Here is a 16,715-nt window from a genome sequence, read left to right on the forward strand (position 1 = left end):
GTGTAAAATGTATAAACATGTTAACTAGCCCATAGAAGACCCTGGCATCCTTTATCTATGTGACGTTAACTAGCCCATAGAAGACCCTGGCATCCTTTATCTATGTGACATTATCTAGCCCATAGAAGACCCAGGCATCCTTTATCTATGTGACGTTAACTAGCCCATAGAAGACCCTGGCATCCTTTATCTATGTGACGTTAACTAACCCATAGAAGACCCTGGCATCCTTTATCTATGTGATGTTAACTATCCCATAGAAGACCCTGGCATCCTTTATCTATGTGACGTTAACTAGCCCATAGAAGACCCTGGCATCCTTTATCTATGTGATGTTAACTAGCCCATAGAAGACCCTGGCATCCTTTATCTATGTGATGTTAACTATCCCATAGAAGACCCAGGCATCCTTTATCTATGTGACGTTAACTAGCCCATAGAAGACCCTGGCATCCTTTATCTATGTGACGTTAACTAGCCCATAGAAGACCCTGGCATCCTTTATCTATGTGATGTTAACTAGCCCATAGAAGACCCTGGCATCCTTTATCTATGTGACGTTAACTAGCCCATAGAAGACCCTGGCATCCTTTATCTATGTGACATTATCTAGCCCATAGAAGACCCTGGCATCCTTTATCTATGTGACGTTAACTAGCCCATAGAAGACCTTGGCATCCTCCATTAGTGTGATGTCAAGTAGCTCATAGAAGAACCTGACATCCTTTATCTATGTGACGATAACTAGCCCAGAGGAGAATCTGACACCCTTCATCTATGTGACATTAACCAGCCCTTAGAATAACCTGACATAATTTATCTGTGACATTAGCTAGTCCATAGAAGATCCTGACACCCTCTATCTATGTTACGTTAGCTAGCCCGTAGAAGAACCTGACACTCTCCATCTATGTGACGTTAGCTAGCCCGTAGAAGAACCTGACACCCTCAATCTATGTGACGTTTACCTACTCATAGAAGAACCTGACACACTCCATCCATGTGACGTTAACTAGCCCATAGAAGAACCTGACACCCAGGGTGACACGGGGATTACTTGTTTTATATTTAGCGTTTATGTACATGAATATTGGCAGGACAACTCTGTACATGTGACACAGTAATACAGTGATAACACAGACCTCCAGCACAGAACACATTTACAGACGGCCTCTAGAGGGCACACTGGCTGAGATACACAAGGGAATGTCTCCACAACGACAACTTCCTCATAGAATTTCAATTATTTCCTCATAACAGTAATAGTCATCATCAATAAAAACAATCAAACCAAAAGAGGCAAAGAAGTATAAAATAATTTAAATCTCTCCTAACTGTAAATAATGCACCGAGAGAACTATACAAGGCTGGTAGCTATTGTTTCCCTTCAGGTCAACAGGAATTGAAACTGAAGGAACAAACACTTATGACAGACAAACGCAAGAGTCATGCAGTGACAGAGAGACGCACAAGAATAAACAGTCTGTTCTCCGAATCTCTGAAGTCTCCTTGTTGACATCGAGATACTCGGACTCCACGCACAAGCAACAGAGCTCCTCTTGCTATGAGTTACTCAAAAACGTGCCAACAATGAAATGTAAACACAAATATACAATATCTCTCTCTACAAACAGTTCAGTCTCTGCCACAGGCCCATCAGCTGTGTGAGTAGTCTGTATACACTCCTTAGTAGAATATCACTTAGAGTTAAATAAAACTTTTTTAATATATATATTTATAATAGATTTATTCTGTGCAGTCTTTTAGCAGTACTTCCTTGTTTTCACCAGTTTGCTCTGGTATTTGACTGAGTGACCGCTGTGGCCCACCACATAAACGTCCAGAAGGTAGGTTTTGCCCGGCTCTAGCCCTGTGATGGTTTCCGTGGTAACGGCCTTTTGCAGATTGGGGCTGTGGAAGTACTTGCACAGGACCTTCTCTGACTTCCTGCGCGTTTCCGGCCCAGCGCACTGGTTCTGCTCACGACGCCGCTGCTCCTCACCGTAGTTCTCGGCCACCTCTTTTTTGTAGACACAGTATTTGTTCCGGTCCTGCGTTCCTAGCCAAGCCACTGTGGCAGAAGAGCAGGTACGCAGCTTGTCAAAGGCTTTGATGCGCGTGTCCTCGGGCAGTGATGGGAAGGGCTGCTTGTTGCTGGGCTTTGTGGTGGCCAGAACCTTCAGGGTGGATGCTCCTTTCCTGCTGCCTCGCATACGAATCAGGTACTTGGCCTTGGGCTTCCCTCGTAGCAGGAACTGCCGTACCCCCTCAACATTCTGGGACAGCAGCAGCTTTCCATCACGCCTCACCTGCACTTGCACAGAGTCCAGACAGGCATGTACAAACAGGGTGACCCTCTGATGAGAAGAGACCGGGGCGAAGCGCATGAATTTGCTGCCTTTCCTCTTGATGAAGACATCGGACACCTTGCCATCCTTCAGCTCCAACGTCTTCTGCCGAGCCTCCTCCTTGGTGCGAGCAAAGGTACCCACGTAGGCGGTGCTGGTGTTGGTGGCAGTGTTCACGGCAAACACGTCAAAGTAGTGCTGAGTGTCTGGCTTCAGGTCCGACACAGTGAAGATGTTCTTGTTGCCGATGCAGAGTTTCTGAATGTCTGAGGCCTTGGGCTTGACTGCGAAGGAGCGGGAGATCTTGTTGCTGGTGGGACCACGGCCTTTGTTGAAGTCATTGTCTGAGGGTACAAAGCCGAAGTGGGCAAAGTCAAAGGGACTGAAGTCCCGGCCCGGCTTCGGAGCGGCCATGAAGACGTCGTCGACGCTGATCTTAGCCTCAGCGGCACACAAGCTTTTGAAGTTGTGCTCCTTGTTGATGACCACACAGTACTGGACAGGCTGTCCCATCAGAATGCCTGTGGGGGTGGGCTTCCAGGCCAGGGTGACGGTGGTACGCCCCAGGGAAGTCACGTCCACCCGAGGATCGTAAGGCAGCTCAGGGTAGGGCTGGTCAGACTCTGGGGTGGTGGTGGCGTACACTTTGAAGTTGCTGTCCTTCTCTGTGGAGAGCAGCTCCAGCTGATAGAGGCCTGAGGGGGAGCTGGCGGCCACGTAGGATTCCACATCATTCCCCTTGTAGGAGAAGAGCTCTGTACCCTCATCCACCGTCACCTGCTGCTGCTTCTGCTGCTCCAAGGGTTCTGGCTCACCTGGAGAACACAGTGGAACAGGGAGACTAGACATGAGTTCCTTCTATATCAGATACCACCTGGAGAACACACAGTCAAAGGAAGACTTAACATGAGTTTCCTCTCATATCAGCAACCACATGCTTTCCTGATTGACTTGGCTAAACTCCCTTGATGCTGACTTTAAATCATTTTGGCCCTGAAGTGAAATCATTTCCGCAGGTGGCAAAAAAAGGAACGATTTAATGTGTTGATTCTGGTGAGGCCATGGTGAAGCTCTCTCCGGGTCTCACAGACGATTAGCCCCTCACGAGCCAGCAACCATGTTTTCACTCTAAACATCCCCAAAGATCACAGCCCAGCATTCACTTGGCCCTTCCGGGGAAACTGTGCTACAAAGAGGCTACAAAGAGGCACATTGTAGCTTCTCCATGAGGGAGCCAGTTGCAGGTCTTATTTCAGCTGAGCAAAGAACCATAATGTTATGTTTGTCAACCAGAGAGGGGGCTCAACAGTGTTCGAGATGAATGCAAAAAAAATCCAAGGTGAGGCCGAGACATGCAGCAGTGAGAGGAGCAAACAGATGAACAGACAGAGGTTGTGTATTTGTGTATTTACAATGTTCACTGGAAACGAGCGAGCTCCTGCCGCCCATTGCTCTGCTTGTGCATCGCCTTCAGCCTATGTGAATAGCTGCCTGGCCTGCTGTGTGTTATGTTAAGTTGCCTTGTGTTACAGACTGAGGTTTTACTATGTCACAGTAATTAGCCTCTATTCTGTAATCTGTTAGGACGGAGAACTTCAGGAAAGCAGGTGGTATCAGGCAAGGACCCCCTTTATTCACTGGAACAGACATTTACACACACACACCACACTCTCACTTATGCACACCCAAAAAACACGGCTGCAGTCCATGTCTGTGCTCTAATGGGACTGGGCTTTGGGGAGTTGATTGATTTCTTGTGTTTCAAAGATACTGTCCAGATGGAGAAAAAGGGTCCGGGTGTGTGAGAATGAGAGGGCTGAGAGAGATAGAGAAAGGGAGCGAGTCAGTTTTCCGTATAGAAATAAAATTAGGAGAACAGGCTTGGATCCTCAGAATGGAAATTTGACTGGTGAACATATGGTTACACTTGCAATGGTTGCCTAGTATTTTTATGCAATCCTTTTTATGGTAATGTAGAATGTTCATTCAGGTTATCCTAAATGAGCTGGCTCATGCACTTTTGTCAATTTTTGTAATTTGTAATCTTAGTTAGATTGATTCAACAAATCACAGCACTGATTGGTGGGTACACTTCCTACTTGTACTTCCTGGATTTAATGATACAAGGTCAAGGCAGGAGGGATTCTAAATAACCCATTGCTCTTTGTGCCACTGATTAACAGCTTCCGTGCTCGTTCTGATGACAGAGTGAACACTCATACATCTCATCATCAGGGTGAAAATATACATTACATTTTTACATTTAGCAGATGTTCTTATCCTGAGCACATTACAGTGGTAAGTGCATGCATTTTCATACTGACCCTCTGCTGAATTGACTCAAAAACGCCAGCACCATGCTCTTATCCAGTGAGATACACCAGACTGTAGCTTCATTTCCTGTCCACTGGTCACATTTTCAATGCCCACTATGTAAAATTCAATTTTTCTTATGACTTGAATGGGGAAGTCCCTTATATTAATTTTATTTCTATGATCTTGCCTTTGGTGGTCAAAGGAAGTATATGTTTGGAATGTACAAGGGAGGTTATTGTACTTAGCGATCTAAATCTGTTTATGAGGGAAGAACGACAAAGGCTTAATTACGTTGTAAACTCTATACTCTTACTCTATGTTTGTCTGCATGCCAGCCGGCCAACCAAGGGCAGTCTGTTATACTTAGAGAACAGTGTCCCTTTCAAAGACTCCAGACATCAGGTGTGGTCCATCCAGACATCAGGTGTGGTTGGTTTTGACACTGGCACTACTGGGTTAATAACCATACCACAGACCACCAAAGACAGCAGACCACCAACGCTGTCCAACCACACAAATTGACTGACTTTCTCTGTTTACTCCAAACCACATAAATCGAATGTTGATGTTGATGTTAGTTCTTGTTCATCCCAGTGATTTACTGTGATGATTGTTTATGTACTTTGTTGTACATCAGTCACTCGCACATTTTACAACTTAATTGCATTGCAATAGCCCCATTTACATTCGCTAATAGTGCCATAAATCATATCCCTGTAAGTTCCAGTGTAACTTGTGTTCACCTGATCCATCTCCGCTGGCCTCCTCGGGCAGCTCCTGCAGAGTGAGTGTCCACTCCAGAGGAGCGTCACACGGAGTCACCGTTACAGACAGCGGGGTGTTGTCCTCCTCCACCACAAAGTAGTATCTGCTAACACAATAAATAGTGCCCAGGTAAATTACAGAGATTCTACATAATCGTGGGTTTACTACAGGGGTTAACGGCTAAAATCATTATACACCAAAGTAACTTAACAGCCGTCTGAGTGCCTGGGACACAGTAAGCAGACATGGCCTCAATCACATAAACATCTATAATGCATGTTCTGGTATACATTACAATGCATTCCCTTATTCCCCATTCATCCATTTACAGTAAGTCGCCACAAAGAACGTGATCAATACAGAACTTAATTTCATACATCTGATAAGACCGAAAGAACGGGTAGGTTTGGAGCGGTAGACCTAACTGTCGCTCATAGCGTTGGCTACATTGACATCCACCTGGACTTGTTACCTTTTGGGCGTGTCCCTGAACAGGTATCCGCTGATCTCCGCTCCATCTGGGATGACGGAGGAGTCGTGGAACAGAGTCTTGTCTCTGATCTGCATCTGGAACAGGCCCTCATCTCGCGTGGGCAGCTTCTGACTGACTACGACCCCCAGCACCAGAGCCATGGCCAGAGGCCAGCCCTGAGGTCCGAAAAACAGCCTCATTCTCCTGTGACGCACAAAGCACACACACACACACGAAGGAGCATCAGAACACAGTCAGAAACCGTCAGCTTGGTCGACGTTATCTACTACTAGTGCAAAGCATGTTAGAAACGGGGTGAGCTTTGAAATTGTTAACCAAATCTTGGAAGCGGAATTAAGAAATGTTCCAGTTATGCGTGCTAAGTGTGCTGAAAGCAGAGTTACACTGCTAAAAAGACAAAAGTGTATAAGACTTAGACAGGGGCCCGATTCTCTAGTAAATGGATAAAATGAAAGATAGATGAAAGGGATAGAAAACTGTCCATGAGAGAGGTTCCCCCGGTAAGGGAAAGAAGACATTGGCACCAGAAGCTAACGTATTATTCAGTCCGAGGTGGCTCAGCCGACTGGGTCTTTGCAGCTAAGACCCAGGATCACTCAGATATTCTCTGTCTATTGATTTGGTCACATTGATTGCAGCTGATGGGAAAGTCAAATCCCGGGTGATTTAATCAGGGTAATGATGGCAGATTAGCCAGATACTTTACTGCCATTTACTGCAAGTGAGAGTGTGTCCTTTTAATGACCCCTCTCCCTATCCCTCCCTCCCTCCCTCCCTTCTTGCCCTCCTTTTCTCTGTACCTTTTTATTTTCCACTCTAGCTCCTCGACTCTTTTCCTCCCGCAAACATAGCTAATTTGTCTTTCTCTCTTGTAAACACACATCATCCATATCCCTCCCTCTACATGTCCTTGTCAAACAGACATTTCTTATCCTCCCTCCCTCTTGAGAGACTGATAAGTAACACCAGAGAATCCAAGGCTGGACATCCTTCCATGCTACAAACAAGGCTTCATTACTATATTATCCTCCATTCACAACACAAGCCGGAGAAAAGCCGGACAGCTCCTGTCAGTGTGTCCGTCTACAGCCATGTTCTGAGTCTCCCGTCCAACTGCCAGGCTTCAGAGGGGTGGAGGAAATTCACCTAAGTGGTACTTTGAGGTTTGATTCACAGGCAGGAGATCCATATCTCCTTGGCTTGTTTCAGTGCACTTCAGAAGCGTGTCGGGTGAACAAAGACATGTCTATCAATACTGGAGACAGCTCTGAGGTGATATGTATACTGTTCAACTGAGCTATATCTCACTTTCCATTCAACAACAGCACTGGAGTTCCAGTACCTGCCACACATTGACACCATCAGACTGATTATGGATGCTTTCAACAAGAAGTCTGGTATCACCTGACCGATATGCTTCAGACAATATGTGGACTTGCCCAACATGCACTTAAAGTGAACCACTGGCACACTGCGTGTGTTGTTACACATTCAAGTCAACGGCTTGGGTTTGAGTATGTCACATCGGTGCAGTATCCCACTTCTGAGAAGCGATACCACTGAATGCAACGTTCCCACATCCAGACACATCCAGTGTATGAGACATTGCTGAAAGATGACACCTGCACATTAAAATGGGTGGATTTGACTGTGCTAATGTCTAATGTCTGAACCTTGTGGTTGTGTCAAGCCTTATAGGCCTTATGGGAATACCGGATGGAATTTGGAATAGTTGTGCATGAAACTGCAGGGCTGCCTCTTCCATTCTCAGGCCAGTGGAGTTAGCTCCCTTTACCAAAATAAAACTTCAAAAAAAGAAGCATCTGGAACAAATAAAGCCTAATGCTTAATTAGAGTGAGGGAGAATGTATGATCTTAATTTGGGGGGGAGGATAATTTGAAGGCAGAGCCGGCCACAATCGTGTCAACTTTGTTTTGCTGCCGTTTTATATTTATTTATATATTCATTTATTTTTCAGTTTCACTCTGACTGGAACTTTGTTCAAAACTTGAATCGATGTCGGTCCTTAAAGGAAAAACTCTAATGCATATTAAATAGGACATTGTGGCAGCTTTCTTTTTGAGGGGGGGTGATATGGAACAGCTTAGATGCGCAAAGCATGATTAAATATACTGGCCGGAACCTTAAGCACATGCACATTTGTAACATGCTGTATGATAGAAATAACACATAAAATGCAGAATAAGTATTATATTAAATGGCATAGTTTCCGGGGCACCATTTTGGCTCTACTTTCAAAGTGAGGGGCTGAAAATACACAAAATCTTTGGAGCACTTTATGATATCAATGCTGCAATTAAAAGAGTGTCACATCTGTATAACCCGTAGTAATAAATACATATTAACATATTGTAGATTAGATCTATATATAAGTCATTATCACACAGTTACCCAGAGCAACTAACAGGAGAAATTAAGGTTATGAATCTTGTTCAAGGGAATAATGTCAAATTATATTTTTTTCCCTTGTGGATATGGGGCCTACTGCTCTTGAACATTAGGCTGCCTGCTATTGTGGAATGATAAAATAGATTTGCTTGTGAACATTCGCCTAACCCCAAAAATATCCATTTAATTCTCCCTGAATACCTATAGCAACACCAACGTAAACATTTATTTACCATTTATTATGTTTTCAACAGAACTGTATGAATGACAACATTAAACCTGACTATCACCTCTTATGGGGATCCAGTCATTGACACAGCCTCAGTCATCGAGTTCATTCAAATGCATCAACTAATGACAAGATTATAGCACAGTGAATAATCCTCTTATTAACTTTTTAATCAACCAATTATTCAATCAATCGATACATTAAAAAACAACATGCTTTAAATGATAAAGAGGTGATGATGTCAATGCTCAATTATAGGTAATTGTTTGTGTTTATTGGTGTGTGTGTGTGTGTGTGTGTGTGTGTGTGTGTGTGTGTGTGTGTGTGTGTGTGTGTTTGTGTTGTTCTAGATCAGTTGATGAGTCTGTGTGTGTGTGTGTGTGTTTATATTGCCTGACTGACTCCCATTTCACCAGTCAGTCAGTCAATATAAAGCCTGCAGACACACCAAGGACTGGCACGTGTAATTCTAGTACAGTTACATTTGTGAGTGACAGAGAACATGTCTGCACAACAGAGCAGCTAACGCCTGTCAGTCACACTGCATTGCAGTAGACCAGCCCACGTAACTGTCCAACATCAAAGACTGATGTTGCGTGTGTTTGTGTGTGTGTGTGTGTGTGTGTGTGTGTGTCTGTGAGAGAGAATGCCTCTGCATGCATGTATATCATATGAGTGTGCTAACGTGTGTGTGAATGTATATAGTAACCATCAGTCCATGTCTATGCACCTGCCTGCCTATGTTAGTCGTATCATGCATGCCTGCAAGTCTGTATTCTAGACACCCGACTACCCCTACTCTACCCCCTTCCACCTCACCATCCCTTCAATATGTACTCTGGGTTGCCCTGCCTGCCTCCCTCTGCAGCCTGAGTCCTCAAACCCCAGGCTCCAGCCCCTTGTCCCATCCAGTCTCCCATCAGGCTAATGTCCTAGCCTATGTCCTATCCAGCTCCAGTCCCCTGCCCCATCAGGCGAATGTCCTATCCAGCTCCAGTCCCCTTCTCCATCCAGCCAATCTTCCCTCCCAGCCCCCCGCTCCCTGTCAGGAGGGGTAAACCTCCTGCCTCCTTCACATGGAGCTCATTAGTAGGACGGGAGGGAAGAAAAGACACTTTAATTTCAACACAAATAAAGAGACATTTCGGATTTCTCCCAGCGAGCCTCCTGGCAGGACTCAACAGGACCCAGAGCCTCTGTATGTTTTCTTAAAGTTGCTCAGAAGGCAGATTTACGGTCAGTAGGTCTTCAGTAGCAGACTCCATTAATGTTGTCACTTCAGGGCCAACCAAGGGAATAGAGGCAGAGCCTAAGTCTAAGAGCCTCTAAGGGAACCAACCACATAACCTGGACTCATTCACAGAGCCGACCCCAGAGCAGGTCTGATGCTCTTGGAGAGCCCAACAGCTCATTAATGAATTGCTAGAGACTGTGGTTTAGGGATGCCATCCAGAAACAGAACTTAAGTTCGTGCAGATACCGCAGAATATAATTATCTCTGTATGTGTGTCTAATACCGTCAAATTTCTCTCACACAGATCTTATATAAGTCTACATCATCAGTCACATTCTGTCTCTAAACCGTCCACATCAGCATCATCATCATCAGCCTTCATAGACCTTACTCCTGCTGCTGGCACAAGAGTGTGTTCAGAAACAGGATCCTATTTTCCATCCCTGCCTCCCTCTCTCTCTCTCTCTCTCTCTCTCTCTCTGTGTTATGGTCCATCTTGAGGCCTGTGGTTAGCAATGCATCCCGGAATGTTGCTGGGTGGAGCGGGTCAGGTCACAGGGGCACTTTCTATTACTGCTCTACAAATGAGCCATTCAAATGTGGGGGGCACCTCTGACTGATGTGCACTTCATTGCTGTCATTGTGACTGAAGGGAAGATCACACAAGATTAGCTCACAAACAAAATCCCCATGGGAAAGAAGTGGTCCACTCTCTGCCCATCAGCATATCAACGATAAGGGCAGAGGCCAGCATCGTGGGAAATGAGTCAATCATGTACCCATTATGTTCCGCTGGGCAGAGGACAGACTCCTTCTTCAGGAGAGAGATGGCCGTCTGTCTGCGGACACTGCCTCTGCTTGCGTCCATTTGAGGAGGCATAATTAGGGCTTTGCAGAGTGAATGTTGTGGACACTGGGAGAGGGTGTGGATATAATGAATAATTGAAAGAAGGGAATAAAACCTGTTTCTATGTCCTTACTCTTCCGGCAACACTCAGTACGTGACATCCAGCCCAGCGGTTCGCACAAAGCATAGCCAGCGAGGAGACTGTATATACACTGAAGCCCGTCACTTCTCCGGACGCATAAATGGCTGTAGCAACACTGGCAGAATTCTTTCAGCCCGGAGTTTTCATATGCAAATCACGGTTTAGTTACGGTATGCAACACAGACCTTCCCATTTTCAGACTTTTGTTCATGATTCAGTCTCCTGAGACGGGAGGCAGTGTGGATTCTCTCTGCTACTAAATACAGTTATTCAAATTCCCATTCTGAGTCTGTCTCTCATTAGCCTAAAGCCTACTCACGAGCCCAATGGGACTGTAACTGAAAAAAAACGTCTCACCATGAGATGGATGAGGTGATATCGGAAGCACAGATCTTGAAATTCCTTACTTCTAAATTCCTTACAAATGTTATTTATATAAGTATTTTATAATCGTTTTAGCAATAAAGAATATTACATCTCAAATAAATGTCGGTCTCAAAGACTTTGAAAGAGAAACATGAATAAGAGAGGATCATTATGACACATTTTCTGACAATATCAAAAGTAGTTTGCTGTTTTTTATAACATTCAATATTGTGTCTTAAAAAGTTTTACAGGTCCTCAAACGTGCGTGTGTTTCAGGTGCGGGAGAGCGCATGGAGGAAAACTATTCCAAAAACTTAAGTCCCATGCATTTCCGAATCCTCGCAACATTTGTGTCATGTTGCATTGGCAGCACCAATATAAAGGGCCAGGGAAGAGAATGTATGCCACGCACTATAGAGAGGGCGAGAACGCATATTGATGAATTGCGTCTGGCGGCTTTGGAAAGTGCTCGGTCACCCCCGAGAGCATGGGAACCCCGTTATTAGCAAAAAGCAGGGCGCCATACCCAGAGCCCGAGGACACTGCCTTCCGCGTGTCCTTTTCAACTCCCTGGAAAGTTCATCCTTTTTACGCGACATTCATCGTGCCCTGTGAAATACATCCCAACTATGGAAACCAAATTAAAAGTGCATGCTAGCCCGGGCTTGATTGAAATGTGTTTGAAACCCTTAACTTCCCGGAGTTGTAAACCACAAAACCCCTTCCCCTCTATCTGGCAGAGGTTTCAAAGGCAACCGTTCTTATTTCGGAGAGTCCCTCTCTGATTTTATTTTTTATGGAACTGTCTTTCCAAAAAGCGATCCAGAAACCATATAGACTAACAGCACTGTATGTTACTACAAAAACGCAAGCATGTTGCATGAAAGTGAAGTTTGTAATCAATGTGGTTTAGACTGTCATAAGTTCTCTTCACATGATATCTGTTTTATAGAAATATTTATATAAAACAGTGATCATATGGGTATTAAATATTATGTGAATAAGCGTCTTACCTTTTAGACTGAGGTATGATGGAAATAGTTGGAAACTGGTTTAATGTTGCACCAGCCCACAATTGTAGGACCACCACAATAAATAATATTTTTTTAAACTACATCAAACAAAAAATGGAACAAAGTTTTCCTTTTCAGTGTTCAATAGATTCCTCGATTCAATTCTGGAGTTGTGGCAATCGAATTACAGCTCTGTTGCGTTGTGGCAGTTTCGGAAGATTTAACCTTGCCTCAGAGTCTGAATGGGTATCCTGAGTTCTGACTGTGCGTCTGTCCCTTGCCGCGTCGCTGCAATTGAGACTCCGACTGAATTGGAAGGCAAACTGGTGCAAACTTCAGTCTCTGCGCTCTTCGTCGAAGCACTCTGAGAACCAGCCCACTCCTATTCCAGCCCCAACAAATTAAAAAAACCAACCAGAGACCAGCCAGAACCAGCGACGGACCTATCACAAACACGAACTCAAACTGGCATCACTTTATGAATGAAAAAATATATTTCAAAATAACTTTGATTTGTTATAACCATATCAAATAGGCCCAGACCTTTTTTGTATTATTTAAAAATACAACTTTTAAAATGTTCAATTGTAGAACGCAACCTATTGTAGCCCCTACACACTAGCTACTTAAGAGACGAATGTGTTGGCCTAGCGGCTACCACAAAGTAAGACAAGGCATATAACTCGTGTCTTCGCCTCTGTTATTTTAGGAGCGGAGATCCCCCTCATAGTTTTCTTGTTGGGAGCTGTTTAGTATGTTGTGATGGGAGCAGAAAACGAGTTCACTTAGGTAGCACCCTTTTTAAAGTCACGCAACCCCCGGGGCTTAATAATCGGTGTGTGGGCACGTTTAATCATTGCCGTAGATGAGTAAGCCACCCTATTTTATTCCTTTATCTGGCGTGTGTAATGTGTCTAATACAGAGTTATATAGGTGTTGTGTTATTTGTCCGCTTTGTTTAAACCAAGCCAATTCCACTGGACGGAATGTGTTTTTGTTAGGCTACTCCGCGTAGGCCGAAATGTGATAAAACGCGACGGGAAAGGTATGCATTTGTCTCTTCCCGGGCCGTAATTCAGGGAAGTCAATATTTATCCAAGATAAGAGCCTTTGAGTGAATTCTGTCGGTGACGTGAACTGAACTACATTTATGACTTGATGGAAGCTGCCAAGCACTGCTGAGTAGCCCGAGTAAAAGGATGCCGTTATCTCACCCGAGAGAATATATAGGAGCATCGGGTTACCGTTTTAAACTGTTGTTTCATTACCCCAAACCCCTTGACGCGTGAGCAGGCACAAGTGTAGCAATAATGCATAGGCTATAAAAACGGATTGCCCACCATATTAAAGGGAAAGAACCAGAGGAAAGAAATGTTGAAAAACATGACAATGTTAAACCGTTGCTTTAAAGTGAGCAGTTGGTCTAATGATTTAAAATATTTTTTACATCATTTTGAATTTGACCCGTAGGCATTATGGGCTATACTGAATCAATCGGCTATATACCTATAGTTCAATCAAATATGCCAGTCGGAAAATTCCAACTTCCAAATATAGCTTTACGTTAAATACCTATTGGATATTTTTCAGCCAGTAGAATTTTTTTTTTTAAATCCCCATATTTCGCATTGCTAATTGTTAGCATGTATTCAACAAACATATCGAAATTACAGGCCTCTGAGTGAGGTGCCTTGGTGCAATAGCATCATCTAGCGTCAGTTTTGGCTCTGGAGAAGTAACATCGCGCACACTAGCCCCACAGGTAGTGAGCTGGCGGGGAATTATGAGATTGTTCTGTTACCACGAAGAGACTGAGAAATCATTATTATTTCCAGGAACAAAGTAAAAAGTGCACGACGTTTATGGATACGACACTTAACGGTGCTCTAGGCACACCACGGCTGCGGCCATGTTGAAGTGGTGTCGTCGTAAACGCACAGGATTGAATGCGCCTGAGTCATTCGGACAGATCGATGGTGTTAACTGGGTATTGCCGGGGATGTTCACTCTGACTCCGCCTACCGTGGTCACTGCATGCGGAGTGCTGTAGGGAATGTTGGGTATAGATTGTTTGGGAGCAACTGGATGTAGAGCACCAGACCTCTGTCTTCCTGACCTTAAATCTCACATAAAGCTGTCACTCCACAGAATCCAGGGCCCATATTTCTCTCTCTGGCTGTCCCTCACTCACACACACACATACACACACATACATCAGCATCACCCACCACAGAGCTGTAAATCCTTCAGCAGGGCTGTTTGATGCTCTGACGGTGATTAGGCTGCTGTGCTGCCGTTCTCATGTTTCTGAGATTAAAATAGATGCCAAATTCAATCTGGTCTTTGCTACACCAGAGCTGTGAAAACGAATCCACTCTAGGGAGCAGACTCAAACACGTCACACACACACACACACACACACACATAAAACACATTTCAAACATTGCCTATTGACATGCCAAAGTATTGGAAAATGGGGCAGTTTACCGCAGAAGGCATAAGGACTGAAAAGGGGTACACATATTCATGGCATAATTCTCTCCAGTGTAGTTCAGCATTGTGGCACAGCAGAGAGAGATCTTGTGTTCAAACATTCAAGAAGAAAAAAGCATTTCAGGCGAATACCAGCAATCTATTATGCACTTTTTAGGACATGTGTAATAGCTAGTGTAAACCACTATGTAAAAACAGTCTAATTGTACATTCCATTCTGACATGTGCATGCTTTACCCCATATTGTAGCCCACCCCTAATGTACATTTAGCATGACCATATATCTCTGTAATAATTATAATGCAGTTATCCTTGGATGGTCAGTCTATATGAGTGGTGAGTTCTCTCTGGGACTCGCTGTGACACTTAAAATGGATTCCATAAGCATTTAGGGATGATGTTAGACAATGACTGACTGTTACCCTTCCTGAATGTACACACCCCCGAACTGCCCCACTCATCCATTAGTGCAGGAAGGGTCCAGTGCCATGCTTTATCAGGCTGGAATGTTTTTAGTTGGTATGGCTGTAGAGTCTAGAAAGGAAGGGTGGATATATTCCCACTGGAAACACCGGGATGGCTGGTGGGAAGAAACATGGACGTCAGATAAATACATGGTAATATGTAATCGGACACACACATTCAGCGATACACACACGCACACACAAAAATACTCAGAGACACACACATACTCACATCACACTCGGTTATCTGTAGGTCTCTTCCTCAGAGCTGTGGAATGTTAACTAGGGGGGTGTTCTTTGGCTAAAAGAGCACTCAGCTACACCTCTTAGCTAACTCTAGACAGAACAGCGCTTGTGTCCTGGCAACAGTTACTGTGTAAACAGCTTTTACCGTTTTATGGTTTTCTCTTCCTGTTGTCCTTTTGTGTTTGTGAAAGAACCAGGAATAGATGACACATAAAGCCTGAACTCTGACCTCTGATGGCCAGTAATTCTGGTTGTTCAGACATCCGCCAAACTACTATATTGTCCTATTCTTTCCAAAGAAGTAGAACTGAGAAATGCAATCATTTCTGTAGAGAATAATTTAGCAAAAGCAGGGAGGGGAGCACAAGGCAATTCAATGTAGAAGGGGGATAGAAGATGATCAACAAGATAACAGAGAGCGAAAGAGGATGATGGAGGGATGACAGAGAGAAAGAGGATGATGGAGGGAGGAGAGTGGATGATAGCAGGAGGAGTGATAATGATAGAAAAAGGAAAGAGGATGTTAGAAGGATGATCAAGTCAGGAGAGAGCACGTTAAGAGGGATGACAGAGAGGAGAGAAGATGATGGGGGGAGGAAAGATGATGGCGGAGGGATTATAGAAAGTATGTTGTTGCCATGTGCCATGTCACAATAATTTAATTGTTCAGAATGACACTGTGTTATTCAGTGCATTTGATAAATAAAATACACTCACCTAAAGGATTATTAGGAACACCTGTTCAATTTCTCATTAATGCAATTATCTAATCAACCGATCACATGGCAGTTGCTTCAATGCATTTAAGGGTGTGGTCCTGGTCAAGACAATCTCCTGAACTCCAAACTGAATGTCAGAATGGGAAAGAAAGGTGATTTAAGCAATTTCGAGAGTGGCATGGTTGTTGGTGCCAGACGGGCCGGTCTGAGTATTTCACAATCTGCTCAGTTACTGGGATTTTCACGCACAACCATTTCTAGGGTTTACAAAGAATGGTGTGAAAAGGGAAAAACATCCAGTATGCGGCAGTCCTGTGGGCAAAAATGCCTTGTTGATGCTAGAGGTCAGAGGAGAATGGGCCAACTGATTCAAGCTGATAGAAGAGCAACTTTGACTGAAATAACCACTTGTTACAACCGAGGTATGCAGCAAAGCATTTGTGAAGCCACAACACGCACAACCTTGAGGCGGATGGGCTACAACAGCAGAAGAACCCACCGGGTACCACTCATCTCCACTACAAATAGGAAAAAGAGGCTACAATTTGCACAAGCTCACCAAAATTGGACAGTTGAAGACTGGAAGAATGTTGCCTGGTCTGATGAGTCTCGATTTCTGTTGAGACATTC

General features: G+C 44.2%; 1 protein-coding gene across 2 annotated transcripts; it reads right to left on the minus strand.

Moving 5' to 3' along the window:
• Positions 1–1,053: 1,053 nt before the first annotated feature.
• Positions 1,054–12,671, minus strand: ndnf (neuron-derived neurotrophic factor). 2 transcript variants are annotated; one of them, XM_010872134.5, is made up of 4 exons: positions 12,164–12,671; positions 5,902–6,105; positions 5,408–5,535; positions 1,054–3,163 (listed from the first exon to the last, which is right to left on the minus strand). In XM_010872134.5, exons 2-4 carry the CDS (start codon positions 6,099–6,101, stop codon positions 1,764–1,766), a joined length of 1,728 nt encoding a protein of 575 aa, XP_010870436.4. In that variant the 5' UTR covers positions 6,102–6,105; positions 12,164–12,671; the 3' UTR covers positions 1,054–1,763. The 2 variants fall into 2 exon arrangements, with proteins under 2 accessions (XP_010870436.4, XP_010870437.4); XM_010872135.5 differs by having other exon boundaries at positions 5,408–5,532; positions 12,164–12,669.
• Positions 12,672–16,715: the final 4,044 nt, after the last annotated feature.

The sequence above is a fragment of the Esox lucius genome, chromosome 8, assembly GCF_011004845.1.
Source record: "Esox lucius isolate fEsoLuc1 chromosome 8, fEsoLuc1.pri, whole genome shotgun sequence".
Taxonomy (NCBI): domain Eukaryota; kingdom Metazoa; phylum Chordata; class Actinopteri; order Esociformes; family Esocidae; genus Esox; species Esox lucius.

Excerpts from the sequence above, each read along its gene's own strand:
- ndnf (XM_010872134.5), bottom strand. The coding sequence starts at position 6,101 with ATGAGGCTGTTTTTCGGACCTCAGGGCTGGCCTCTGGCCATGGCTCTG. Across the intron at positions 5,536-5,901 it reads TTCAGGGACACGCCCAAAAG|CAGATACTACTTTGTGGTGG; the intron begins GTAACAAGTCCA and ends TTATTGTGTTAG. Across the intron at positions 3,164-5,407 it reads GGCCAGCGGAGATGGATCAG|GTGAGCCAGAACCCTTGGAG; the intron begins GTGAACACAAGT and ends TGTGTTCTCCAG.